This window comes from Rattus rattus, chromosome 8 (genome assembly GCF_011064425.1).
Source record: "Rattus rattus isolate New Zealand chromosome 8, Rrattus_CSIRO_v1, whole genome shotgun sequence".
NCBI classification, from domain to species: domain Eukaryota; kingdom Metazoa; phylum Chordata; class Mammalia; order Rodentia; family Muridae; genus Rattus; species Rattus rattus.
The window spans coordinates 98338902-98352380 of NC_046161.1; the positions used below are offsets into that span (position 1 = coordinate 98338902).

Sequence of the window (13479 nt, forward strand, 5' to 3'; positions counted from 1 at the left end):
AGCAATATTACAGAGCAATAGTGATAAAAACTGCATGGTACTGGTACAGAGACAGACAGATAGACCAATGGAATAGAATTGAAGACCCAGAAATGAACCCACACACCTATGGGCACTTGATTTTTGACAAAGGAGCCAAAACCATTCAATGGAAAAAAGATAGCATTTTCAGCAAATGGTGCTGGTTCAACTGGAGGTCAATATGTAGAAGGATGCAAATCGATCCATGCTTATCACCCTGTACAAAGCTTAAGTCCAAGTGGATCAAGGACCTCCACATCAAACCAGATACACTCAAACTAATAGAAGAAAAAGTGGGTAAGCATCTCGAACACATGGGCACTGGAGAATATTTCCTGAACAAAACACCAATGGCTTATGCTCTAAGACCAAGAATTGACAAATGGGATCTCATAAAACTGCAAAGCTTCTGTAAGGCAAAGGACACTGTGGTTAGGACAAAACGGCAACCAACAGATTGGGAAAAGATCTTTACCAATCCTACAACAGATAGAGGCCTTATATCCAAAATATACGAAGAACTCAAGAAGTTAGACCGCAGGGAGACAAATAACCCTATTAAAAAATGGGGTTCAGAACTAAACAAAGAATTCACAGCTGAGGAATGTCGGATGGCTGAGAAACACCTAAAGAAATGTTCAACATCTTTAGTCATAAGGGAAATGCAAATCAAAACAACCCTGAGATTTCACCTCACACCAGTGAGAATGGCTAAGATCAAAAACTCAGGTGACAGCAAATGCTGGTGAGGATGCGGAGAAAGAGGAACACTCCTCTATTGTTGGTGGGATTGCAGACTGGTACAACCATTCTGGAAATCAGTCTGGAGGTTCCTCAGAAAATTGGACATTGAACTGCCTGAGGATCCAGCTATACCTCTCTTGGGCATATACCCAAAAGATGCCCCAACATATAAAAAAGACACGTGCTCCACTATGTTCATCGCAGCCTTATGTATAATAGCCAGAAGCTGGAAAGAACCCAGATGCCCTTCAACAGAGGAATGGATACAGAAAATGTGGTACATCTACACAATGGAATATTACTCAGCTATCAAAAACAATGACTTTATGAAATTCGTAGGCAAATGGTTGGAACTGGAAAATATCATCCTGAGTGAGGTAACCCAATCACAGAAAAACACACATGGTATGCACTCATTGATAAGTGGCTATTAGCCCAAATGCTTGAATTACCTTAGATGCCTAGAACACATGAAACTCAAGACGGATGATCAAAATGTGAATGCTTCACTCCTTCTTTAAACGGGGGAACAAGAATTTCCTTGGCAGGGAATAGAGAGGCAAAGATTAAAACAGAGACAGAAGGAACACCCATTCAGAGCCTGCCCCACATGTGGCCCATATATATACAGCCACCCAATTAGACAAGATGGATGAAGCAAAGAAGTGCAGGCTGACAGGAGCCAGATGTAGATCTCTCCTGAGAGACACAGCCAGAATACAGCAAATACAGAGGCGAATGCCAACAGCAAACCACTGAACTGAGAATAGGACCCCCGTTGAAGGAATCAGAGAAAGAACTGGAAGAGCTTGAAGGGGCTCGTGACCCCTTATGAACAACAATGCCAAGCAACTAGAGTTTCCAGGGACTAAGCCACTACCTAAAGACTATACATGGACTGACCCTGGACTCTGACCTCATAGGTAGCAATGAATATCCTAGTAAGATCACCAGTGGAAGGGGAAGCCCTTGGTCCTGCTAAGACTGAACCCCCAGTGAATGTGATTGTTGGGGGGAGGGCGGCAATGTGGGGAGGGTGGGGAGGGGAACACCATAAAGAAGGGGAGGAGGGGGATTAGGGGGATGTTTGCCCAGAAACCGGGAAAGGGGATAACATTCAAAATGTAAATAAGAAATACTCAATAAAAAAAAATTTATGTATTCATTTTGGGATATCTTAATCTTATTTAGTTGAAGATCTTGTTAGAAAAGGGGTGGTAACCAACATATTTAGGAACACCATCTATACTAAGTTAGTTCATGATGCCTTTACTTTTAGTGTAAAAGGAGAAATATGAATTAAGAAGGATGAATTAAAAAAGTCCACAGTCATAAAAATGACCTGACTAATCAAATGGAGTCTCTCAGACCAGGGTGATATAAACTGACCAATCTAATTGATTTTAGATGTGTCCTCATGACATGTATCTGTCCTCTATTGTCCTGACAGAAATTGTTTAGACCACAAACACATCTTCGTGTCTCAACTAAAAGGAAGAAGCTTTGCCGTCTTTGCTGCTGGTTATGTCCAAAGCCCCCTCTTCTCACAGACCTAGTGCCATGCTGCATGAGAAATGTGAGTATTTTGAGTTGGAGGGGCTGCTAAGAAGTGCAAGACCAAAGCAACTCCTTCTTGGTAAGCTAAGATTGCTGAGAAACTCCATTAGCTGAACAGGCCTTTTGTGCTAGGCGTGGAAGGTGAAGCTTTAGAGGAACACCAAGTGTATGTGAAGATTAAGTAGGTCAACACGCCAAATGTTTACCACAGTGTTTGACTGTAGAAAATAGTCAATGTCACCTATGATGGTTATTTTATGGACATTATCTTACAAGATTTAGTCTTTTGAAACAGGTCCTATGATCTCCACCTTAGAAAGAACTGAGGTTCAGAGAGGTATAAGGTAGATTCAAAGTCATACAGCTGTCCAATGAATCTGTATCATTGAGCTTCTAACTGTACGTTCTTGCCAGTATAACACACGCATACTTGAAATGTGAAACAGAAAAATGTGCTGACAGAATGAAGTAAGAGGAGTTGGGTTCAAATTCTAACTCTATGAACTTCTGCTGTTATGTCTCCAGAAAACAATTAACATCAATTTACTCCTCTATAAAAATGGCAATAACAATAAGGACCTCCCATGATTACTTTGATCAGATTATAGTGTTCCCAAATGAGAGAGTATCATTAAGGAATCAAAGGATACATCAAAAAGGAGCCCTATGGAAGCAAAAATTGTGTTCCTTGGGAAACCTTGTCAGTTAATGCAGAAAGTGGTTTTCTGATAGCAAAGCCATGATGGCATGGCTACACATGATGAATTCATGACATTTTTTTTTCATAAAATGTGAGGATAGAGAATAAGCAACACTTTTCAATTTGACAGTATGAGACAGAGTATGTCATTTAGAATAAATTTTATGTAACAAATAATATAAAATATTTATTTGTAAGATTCATTTTATTAAAACTGTCCCTATATAAATGTTTGCTTAAGCTTTTATCATTGTGAAATTGAAAAGTCATCATTATGTACTCAGAATCTTCTTGTATTTGGTCAAATTCATTATTTATGAATACCTATCCCTTCCAAATATTGGCTTCAGTTCCTGGCACTCCTTGTCTTTAGTTTCCTAAAGCCTAACAACTTGTATTTTCCTGCTTGTGACCCTTTATCCTTCTAAGTAACAAGTAACATTATATTTTTATCAGACTGAAATGCATATGGTGGCTATTTATTTGTTTATTTATTTATTGTAAGGTATTTGACTCAGTGAAGCACCTAGTTTTCATGTTTCAGTTTCTTAAAAGGCTGTTGTAACTCAACAGACTCAAGACAGGTGCAGACACCCACAGCCAAACAGTGGATGGAGCTTGGGAACTCTTTTTTTTCAAGTACTAAATTTAGTTTTATTGTTCATAAACACTAAGTAATGACTACATCATATTAGGTAACATGTTTCTCTCTTTTTTATTATTAAACTATTTTATTTATTTACATTCCAAATGTTGCCCCCCTTCCCAGTCCTTCTGAGAATTCTTGATCCTGTCACCCCTCCACTTGGCCTCTGAGAGGGTGCTCACTCACTCTTGGGGACTTTTATGGAAAAAGAGAAAGGACTGCAGCCCCTATGGAGATAGGAATCCACAGGAAAACCAACAGAATCAACTAACCTGGACCCTTGGGGCTCTCAGAGACTGAACTACCAACCACAGAACATACATGGGTTAGACCTAGGCCTTCCCCACATATGCAGCAGATGCACAGCTTGGTCTTCATGTGGGTCCAGAACAACTGGAATGGGTGCTATCCCAAAAGCTGTTGCCTGTCTGTAGGATATGTTCTAGCTGGGCTGCCTTGTCTGGACTCAGTGAGAGAAGAAACCTCTAGCCTTGCAGAGACTTGAAGTGCTAGGTTGGGGGGATGCCCAGGGGTGGATCTACATGCTCAGGGGAGAAGGGGAGGCAGGGAAGGGGTGAAGGATTATGGGAGGGAGTGACCAGGAAGGGGACAGTGAGCAAGCAGGATGTAAAGTGAAAAAGAAAGAAAGAAAGAAAGAAAGAAAGAAAGAAAGCAAGAAAGAGAGAGAGAGAGAGAAAGAAAGAAAAAAGAAGAAAGAAAGATAAGATAAGATATATAGATAGATAGATATGGTATCTTGCAACATAAAATATGGTATTTCAAAATACAATAAAGCATAGTACTGGCCCTGGAAGAGATAGGAGGTTTGAATTTTCTCTAGTAAAGATTGACTCTGCATAATATTTAAAAATGAGAATGCTAACAATTAAAGAGGTAATTTTGCCAATTACTGATTAAATCTGCAGAACAGATTTTCATACTTAGATAATTCTACCCTAGCAAAGGCTAAAGCATTATTAGAAATTAGTAAAGCCTTTAGGTTTACGATTAAATTGAACCATCAAACATCACCTGAAATGTACTGAAAAACACTCCTTCTTCTGAGGGCTGGGCTCAGATCTGAATCAGATGATACAGATTTAAGTTACTAATCCTGAAAGGATTCCACAGTGCATAAATATCATTCTGAGTGGGGTAACCCAATCACAAAAGAACACAAATGGTATGCACTCATTGATAAGTGGATATTAGCCCAAAAGCTTAGAATACCTAAAAAAAAAAAAAAAAAATTCACAGATCATTTGAAGCCCAAGAAGAAGGAAGACCAAAATGTGGATGCTTCATTCCTTCTTAGAAGGGAGAACAAAATACTCATGGAAGAAATACAGGGACAAAGAGTAGACAGAAAGGTCATCCAGACACACTGCCCCACCTGGGGATCCATCCCATGTGCTGTCACAAACCCACTCAATATTGCTGATGCCAAGCAGTGCTTGCTGACAGATATGGGTGTCTCCTGAGAGACTCTGCCAGAGTCCTACTGATACAGATGAGGATGGTTGCAGCTAATCATTGGACTGAACAAAGGGATCCCAGTGAAGGAGTTAAGAGAAAAGACTGAAGGAGCTGAAGGGGTTTGCAAACCCATAGGAAGAACAGCAATACGAATCAACCAGATACCACCAAAGCTCCCAAGGACTAAACCACCAACCAATGAGTATATATGGAGGGATGCATGGCTCCAGCTGCATATGTAGCAGAGGATGGCATTGTCCAGCTTTATTAGGAGGAAAAGCCCTTGGTCTTGTGAAGGCTCATTTCCCCAATGTAGGGTAATGCCAGGATGTTGAGGTTGGTGTGGGTGGGTGGGAGTGGGAGCATCCTCACAGAAGGATGAGCATCCTCATCCTCCCCCTGGAGGGGGTATGGGAGAAAGGGGAAAGAGGATAATATTTTAAATGTAAATACATAAAATATCCAAGAAAAATAAAATAAAAAACATTGACAGACATAGGGGCTTTAGTTAAAAGCATTGGCTATGCTTGCAGAGGATCTGGGTTTGATTCCCAGCGCACACATGGTGGCTCACAGTCATCCATAAATCCAGTTCCAGGGGATGAATCCTAAGCCCTCTTCCAACCTCTGCAAATAGCAGGCATAATACAGTATACTTGCATACATGCAGAAAAATATTCACACATATGAAATGAGATAAATATTAACAATTATCAGATATACACTTGTTTTAAAAACTCAGTAAAAATGGGTACAGTCACTTGTAACCGCAATCCCACCAAGCTGGGATTTCAAGTTGAAACAGGAAGATCATCATTAGCTAGAAGCCAGCTTGGGACACACACTGAGTTCCAAGCTAGCTGGAAACAGTTTCAAAACATCTTCATTATTAAAAAAAAAAAGCAAAACAAAAACTCACTAAATTCATCACTAATCATTTTTAAGACTACCATTTCTTTCTGGATTCCCTATAAACAAAGACAGTCTATAAACTGATGTTCCATGTTTCTTCTATTAGTTCCTTTTCTACTTTTTCTTGAACAAGGGCCATGAGAAGAGGGAATTCATCTATAAGTCAGATCCCCTGGTTGAAGAATACTAAAAACAGTCCCATGCCATGTTGGATGTGACAAAGATATCTGTGGTAGCAGAAAAGAAAGATCTTGGATCCTCAAAAGTTTTGGCTTTTCTTCAAATACATCATAACCTGACTCAATAATTCTTTTAAATAATCTGCATTCTTGGCTACCTCAAAAGCAATAACTGGTAGGCAAGTATCACATAAAGAAGACTTTTTATCTAAGTTACATAAGAAATTATATTGTTAGCTTTTCTGAAAATACATAATAAAGTTGACTTATTCTACAGAGAAAATGAGTATTCTAACATGAACAAGAAATGTGTACTATCAGACTTTCACTTTAGGATAGAAGGTTCCAAGTTCAGGTGTTTTAGTAACTAAGAAATATAGCAAAGTTAAAATTTCCAGAGCCTTTAAAACTTTAGATCAAAATCTTTGCTCTCCCACTAACCTCTCTATACTTCATATGGTAAGTCTATGTTCACAAGGCTTGAAAACTGCTATTATCTCAGGGCATGCTGCAAATCATTATTCCTGATATATAGGATTACTCACGTGTAAACCTTAAGAACAAAATCCTTTTCTTCTTTTAATTCTGTTAGTGACTGTAGAACATCCAAAATGCTGAGAACTGCACAGCCATATGGTCGCCTGTAGTGCAGGTGAGCGGGACCCTTTTTGGAGTCATTCAGGAGCATCCGGCCTTGGGTACAGCAGAAAATAGCAATTACACAGAGAATCCATGCTCCTTTCTAACATCTTCTAATTATCACCCAATGACATCAGAGCTACAGGTACCTAGGATATCCTAGAAGAGTCAGGAGCAGAAGTGAGTCACCTAAGGATATCCATGTACAAGCACACCAAATTAACCTCTAGTCTAAGCCCGTTTTCTGTGTCAAAATCAGTCAATGAACACCAACTGTGCATTTATTAATCAAATAAAAATAATGACTTAAATTTCTTAGAAAAATCAGTGTGTTGAGAGATTTAAACTTAATGGCCATACTAATGACAGAAGAACTTCAGTATTTTTTTTAAATTGGATATCTTTTTTATTTACATTTCAAATGTTATTCCCTTTCCCGGTTTCCCGGAGATAAGCCCCCTATTCCATCCCTCTCCCCTTCTACTATAAGGGTGTTCCCTTCCCCAATCACCCCCTTTCCTCCCGCCTGACATTCCCCTACACTGGGGGGGGAGGGGCCAGCCTTGGCTAGAGCAAGGGCTTCTCCTTCCACTAGTGCCCAACAAGGCTATCCTCTGTTATATATGCAGCTGAAGCTATGGGTCAGTCCATGTATAGTCTTTGGGTAGTGACTTAGTTCCTGAGAGCTCTGCTTAGTTGGCACTGTTGTTTTTATGGGGTTGTAAGCCCCAAACTTCAGTATTTTTAGCTGCGAGCATAAACTGTATACACAGGAGAGAGGACACTGTGTTCTTCCTCTAACCAAATTCTAATGCTTAAAGTCACTACTGAGCCATTGTGGAAATGAGAGAGATCTTGGTTGTCAGTGGTTGCTTGTTCCTTCAAGTGAGCAAGTCTGTCCCAACAGTGACACGAGGACTTACAAAAGCCAAGATTTCAACAAATATTTCATAAAGGCAAAATACTTGTTATACTGTCAAAGGATTAAACATTTTTGACAAAATTGTGCACTGTACTCTAGAACTTATACTATGAAGAAAAACTTGGTTAGTCATACCACCCAAACCTGAAATATGTATGGACAATCAACAGTGGAGCAGTAATGAAGAGCCCATTCCTTTCATCTCAGTTTGAATAGAAATGAGTTGCTACTCATTTGCAGTGGTGGCAATGACTCTGATTTTGAGGGAAATGGTACAGGTGCATAATTCTGGACAGAAACTACAACACAGGGCAAACATCATGTGACCAGCAGGCACTCTAGTATCTCTGCAGACTCTGGAGGAGAAAGACATACATGGAAGCAGGCAGCATGTCAGGAAGAAAATAAAAAAGCAAACCACTTAAAATACAAAGTTTGGGTCCAAAAGCAAGAAAGAACAAAAGATCTGAAATGGGAAAATATGCATGCATTTGCATCAAATCCAGCTACTGCTGCAGTTGAGCTTAATGGAAAAGCTTTAAAACAAACAAACAAACAAACAAACAAACAAATAAATAGATTCTAATCCTGAGCTGGGAAATAGCAGGAAAGGCGAAGTTCAGATAGATAGCTATATGTATCTGAAGTTTGGACAGTCTTAATCATGAGAACAACTAAAGTGTACAATACCTATTCGGATCACATGGGCAACTATGTATAAATCTCTCTTCATGTCTTTGCTACTCAGATCCTAAGGAAAGAAAAAGAATAAGTAAATCTCAACAATTAATGCTCAGAAACATAAATTTCCTTTAATTCAAATTTCATTTGAACTTTATTAGTAGTTTGCTTTCAGTATATTACTACAGGTGGGAGAAGGGAGATTATAGAATTCAACATTTAATACATATGAGATTTATACAGAGGAGAGGCCCTATTATTGAAAACACTACTTACAATGAAAGATCAAGCTGGTGCTTAACTAGACGTTTAACACTCCTTAACTAGTATTCCTGATGCTGGAAATACTCTACATGCTACAATCATCGATATCAAACAGGTACAAAACCCCACCAGCAGCCTGTGTACAGAAAATGTTGGTACAACAGTGACACAAATGTTAGAAGTAACAACCACTTTCTGATTGGATTTAAAGTCCATTTCATGCCTGACACTGCTCTAATGGCCAAGAGCTAGGTAAGTTGTGGGCTCTAGGGGAAAACTTACTGCTGGAACACAGCAATAAAATGATCCCCAATGGCATACTGCTATACCTGTGTGTAAGTGTCTTGCTCAACCCTCAAAGGAGAAATGCCTTCTTGCAATAAATGGGAACTGACACAGAGACCCAGAACTGGACAGTGTGCAGAGAATGAGAGACTTTGGAGGACTCAGTCCTAAATGGGGTGTCTTTATCAAGCCCTTCCCCTCAAGGCTCAGGGATCTATGCCAAAGAGGAACAAAGACTGTAAGAACCAGACATGCTGGATGATTCCAAGGAAGCAGTATCTTCCAAACACAACAAGAACTTATGTGTTTATGAACTCACAGAGACTATCACAGCACCTATAAGACCTGCACAGGTTCAACCATACAAAAATCTCAGAAGAAGTGGACACAAAGTCCCACTTCTAATTAAGATGCTATTTGCAATTGAAATCTGCCAGAGAAGAGAAAATCAGTTTTCTCCTATGGGAATGTCACTGCTATATGAACCACACTCTAAAAGAGACTCTGTGTGTGTGTGTGTGTGTGTGTGTGTGTGTGTGTGTGTGTGTGTGTGTGTGTGTGTGTGTGTGTGTGTAGGTGTGTGTGTTCATTTTGTTTTGTTATTTTTTTTGTCTTATTGGGTCTTTTGTTTCATTTTAATTTTCTTTTTTTTTTTTTGAGAGAGAGAAAGAACATGAGGTTAAGATAGGTAAGAAAGGTGAGGTTAAGATAGGTAAGAAAGGTGGGAAAAATCTTGAGACTATCTTGGGGGAGGGAGAAATACTAAAATATACTGCATGAAAATTTTTATTAAAATAAAAACTGTTAAAATATTTATATAGTAAAATGAATATCATACTCCTTTAAAATTTTCTTTTATTGATAGTATTCTTCTAGCTCTCATTTAGATAACCTAATACAGTAGCTATAAAAGTTTCACAATGGAAATCATCCATGTTTATTCTGTCATCATGTAAAAACATTTTGTGATATAAAAGATAAATGTTCCATGCAATAAAGTGAAACAAAATATTAAAAGCTCATTAATGCCTAATTATACTAAAAATGTATACTATACTAACTTTATATTCATTCCACTGTCCCCACATGATTGTTATACACTGGCCATATTTTCTGTAAATGAGTTTAATTTGGTCTTAGTGAAATCTTGATAAAAATTTGGGTTAAAATTTAGATATTTATTGTTATTATCGGTACCAAGTTATAATGTTGAAAATATTTTCCTTTTTTTTCCACTTATTTATTTATAGAGGGATCATGTGATTGGTGGAAGGCATGTGGAGGTCAGAGAACGATTTGCATGAGTCAGTTTTCTCCTCCTACCACGTGGGAGCTAGACTCAAACTCGGGTCATCAGGCTTGGCAGCAAGTACTTTTATCCACCGTGCCATCTTACTGGCCCTGAAAATAATTTTATTGGAAATTTTAAAGATCTTTTAAGCAAACAAATCTGATTCCAAATCAGAAACTTTAAAGCTAGAGTTACAAAGATCAGTCTAAATTTTTATATTTAGAATACACTGTAAATAACAGTTGTTATTTTCCTATTTAGAGCATCACACTACAAATAGTAAAACTTGCATATATATTTCATACATATTCATATACATGTCTACCTACCTACCTACTTACTTACCTACCCACCCACCCACCTACCCACCCACCTACCTACCATCTATTGTGTTTCAGATTCGCCATCAGGTATCCCACTTGCAGCTTACTGTGACTTAGTAATGCCTGACAGAGTGACCTTTGTCTTTCATGAGTCAGGTTTTCATGCTTTCACTTCTAGAAAAATCCCAATCAGACCTTGAGAATCGTGAAACATACAGGTAAAATTCCCTTCCCTGACCCATGTTTCCTGCTGGCTCAGTCCTCTGGGCCAAGCCAAGCTGCTCTTAGCCGTCTGTTATCTCAGGAGGACCTCCATGCTCCTGCTGCCTCTACCTCTCCACCCCCGCCCCGCCCCGCCGCCTCCATTAGACCTGAGACTTCAGAACCATACAGGTTAGCTTCCTTTCCCCAGCCCATCGAGCCTGCTCTGTCTGAGCCTCACCTTCTTTCCTGTCTGCATCTCTACCTGAATTCTTTGCAGATCAGTGTGCCTGCTCCCCCACCCCCAACCCCCACAGCCTACCTGCCTCACAGGAGTTCAGCCATAACTAAGAACACAGGGAGACAAGAAGGAAGGCCCAAGTGAGGATGCTTCAATCCCACTTAGAAGGGGAAACAAAATAATCATGGGAAGCAGAGGAAGGGAGGGATCTGGGTGGAAGAAGGATAGGGGATTGCTAAAGGGGATGGGATCAGGTATGGGGGGAAACAGGAGACAAGTCCAGAGGGCCAAGGGAATGAATGGAAATATGGAGCTGCCAGGGGTAGGGGGTAGAGAGTGGGTTGAACCTCTAGAAAGTCCTAGAGTCCTGGGACATGAGAGGCTCCCAGGACTCAATAGGGGTGACCTGAGTTGAAGTGTCCAACAGTGGGGAGATGGAGCCTGAAGAGACCACTGTTAGTCATTAAATAGGGCCCCCCATGTAGGGACAGGGCTCACCAATGTATCTTCAAAAATTTTGACCCAGAATTGTTCCTGTCTGGAAGAAATGCAGGAACAAAAATGGAGCAGAAGGAGGCCATCCAATGACTGACCAAATTTAGGATCTATCCCATGGGCAGGCAGGCACCAAATCCTGACACTATTACTGATGCTATGTTGCGCTTGCAGACAGGAGTCTAGCATGGCTGTCCTCTGAGAGGCTCTACCAGCAGCTGACTAAGACAGATGCACATACTCACAGACAACCATTGGCCTGAGGTTGGGAACCCCTACGGAAGAGTTAGGGGAAGGATTGAAGGGGATGGCAACCCCACAGGAAGACCACCAACAGTAGCAACTAGCTGGCACCCCTGGGAGCCCATAGAGACGAAGCCCCGAATCAAAGAGTACACATGGGCTGACCCATGGCCCCTGGCACATATGTAGCAGAGGACTGTTTTGACTGGCCTCAGTGGACGAGGATAAGCCTAATCCTGATGCCCCAGGAAAGGGGGATAGATGTGGGGGTGGGTTAGGGTGGTAGTGGGAGGGGAGCACCCTCTCAGAGTCAATGGGGAGTGAGTGTTGATGGGGTGAAAAACTCTTGGAGGTGATACCAGGAAGGATGACAATATTTGGAAAGTAAATAAATAAAGCAATTTAAAATAATAATAATAATAATAATAATAATAATAATAATAATAATAATAATAAATCCCCTCAGCACCATTTCTTGTCCATGTTTCGTTTTTTGGGTGGTCTCACATGTTTGTCTTTCTATTAATAAGGGAAATAGAGTAGACATGATTTTGGGTTAGCTTATAAATGCAGAGTCACCATGTTTCTTGATTTATATCGTTTTATTAAACTAAAATTAAGGTGAAACAAACAAGCAACCTAAGGCACAAGATGTAAAGAGGCTTCTCTCACTCCCGGGATTCTGTGTGTTGTTTGCCTTACTTTAGTCCCAGCTCTGTCCTGCTGAATGGCTCTGAACAAACAACAGAACCAGGAAGATACTGAAAGGTCATAGAGAAAGGTCAGGGTGAAGTTTGGAGTCTAAATGGTTACCATATATTGCCAAGTTCTTAAAAAATAGTAACTGAAATAAGTAACAAAAATCTACTGAACATAATAGGTATCTCTGATATCACAAAGATATATTTTTACATGAAAGTTATCTTTTAATATTAAATGGATGTACTGAACTCCATTTTGCACATTTCTCTAATTTAAAAATGGAAATTTGGGGGTTACAGAGATTGATCGGTGGCTAAGAGCATTTGCTGTTCTAACAGAGAATGAAGCTCATTTCTCAGAACCTACATGGTGGCTTACAATCATATCAACTCTAGTTCCATGAGATCAAATGCCCTCTGCACATACTAGGTTTTCACATGGGGTGTGTGTGTGTGTGTGTGTGTGTGTGTGTGTGTGTGTGTGTGTGTGTGGTATGTAAAACACTGGTACACATAAATCTTTAAAAAGTTTAATAAAAATAAAAATGGAATTTTACATGATACTTTTCAGGTAATACTATTTTTATTTTTAATATCATATACGCTAAATATTAGAAATTAGAAGCACAACATTACCATATGTTTTATGTTCATTCTTTGATTAAAATTTACACATTACTTAAGTATACAGAAGGCTGGATATATTTTCAAAGGAAACAGTTCCATCTATGCAGTCTAACTTAGCGGTAACCCACTCTTGAAAGTGTCTAGCATCATTACCAACAGTACTCGTGTGGCCACACCCCCACGAGCATACAGGCAGCACAAATTAAACTCAATGTTTTTTACTGAGGACCCAAAGTTGGGAGAAGGAGTGGGTATTACTATGGAGGAATTCAGGGAACGGGGTGAATATGATAAAAACAACATGTATAGAATTCTCAAGGGATTAATAAAA

The 13479-nt window shown here is 39.6% G+C and overlaps 1 protein-coding gene across 1 annotated transcript in view; it reads right to left on the reverse strand.

Moving 5' to 3' along the window:
• Window positions 1-13479, reverse strand: part of Dock3 (dedicator of cytokinesis 3) — a 341809-nt gene that overhangs the window by 130374 nt on the left and 197956 nt on the right. Inside the window, exons 11-12 of the mRNA XM_032910506.1 lie at window positions 8487-8547; window positions 6781-6928 (exon numbers count right to left, since the gene is read on the reverse strand). Coding sequence (XP_032766397.1) covers window positions 6781-6928; window positions 8487-8547 — 209 coding nt within the window. The remainder of the gene's footprint in view (window positions 1-6780; window positions 6929-8486; window positions 8548-13479) is intronic.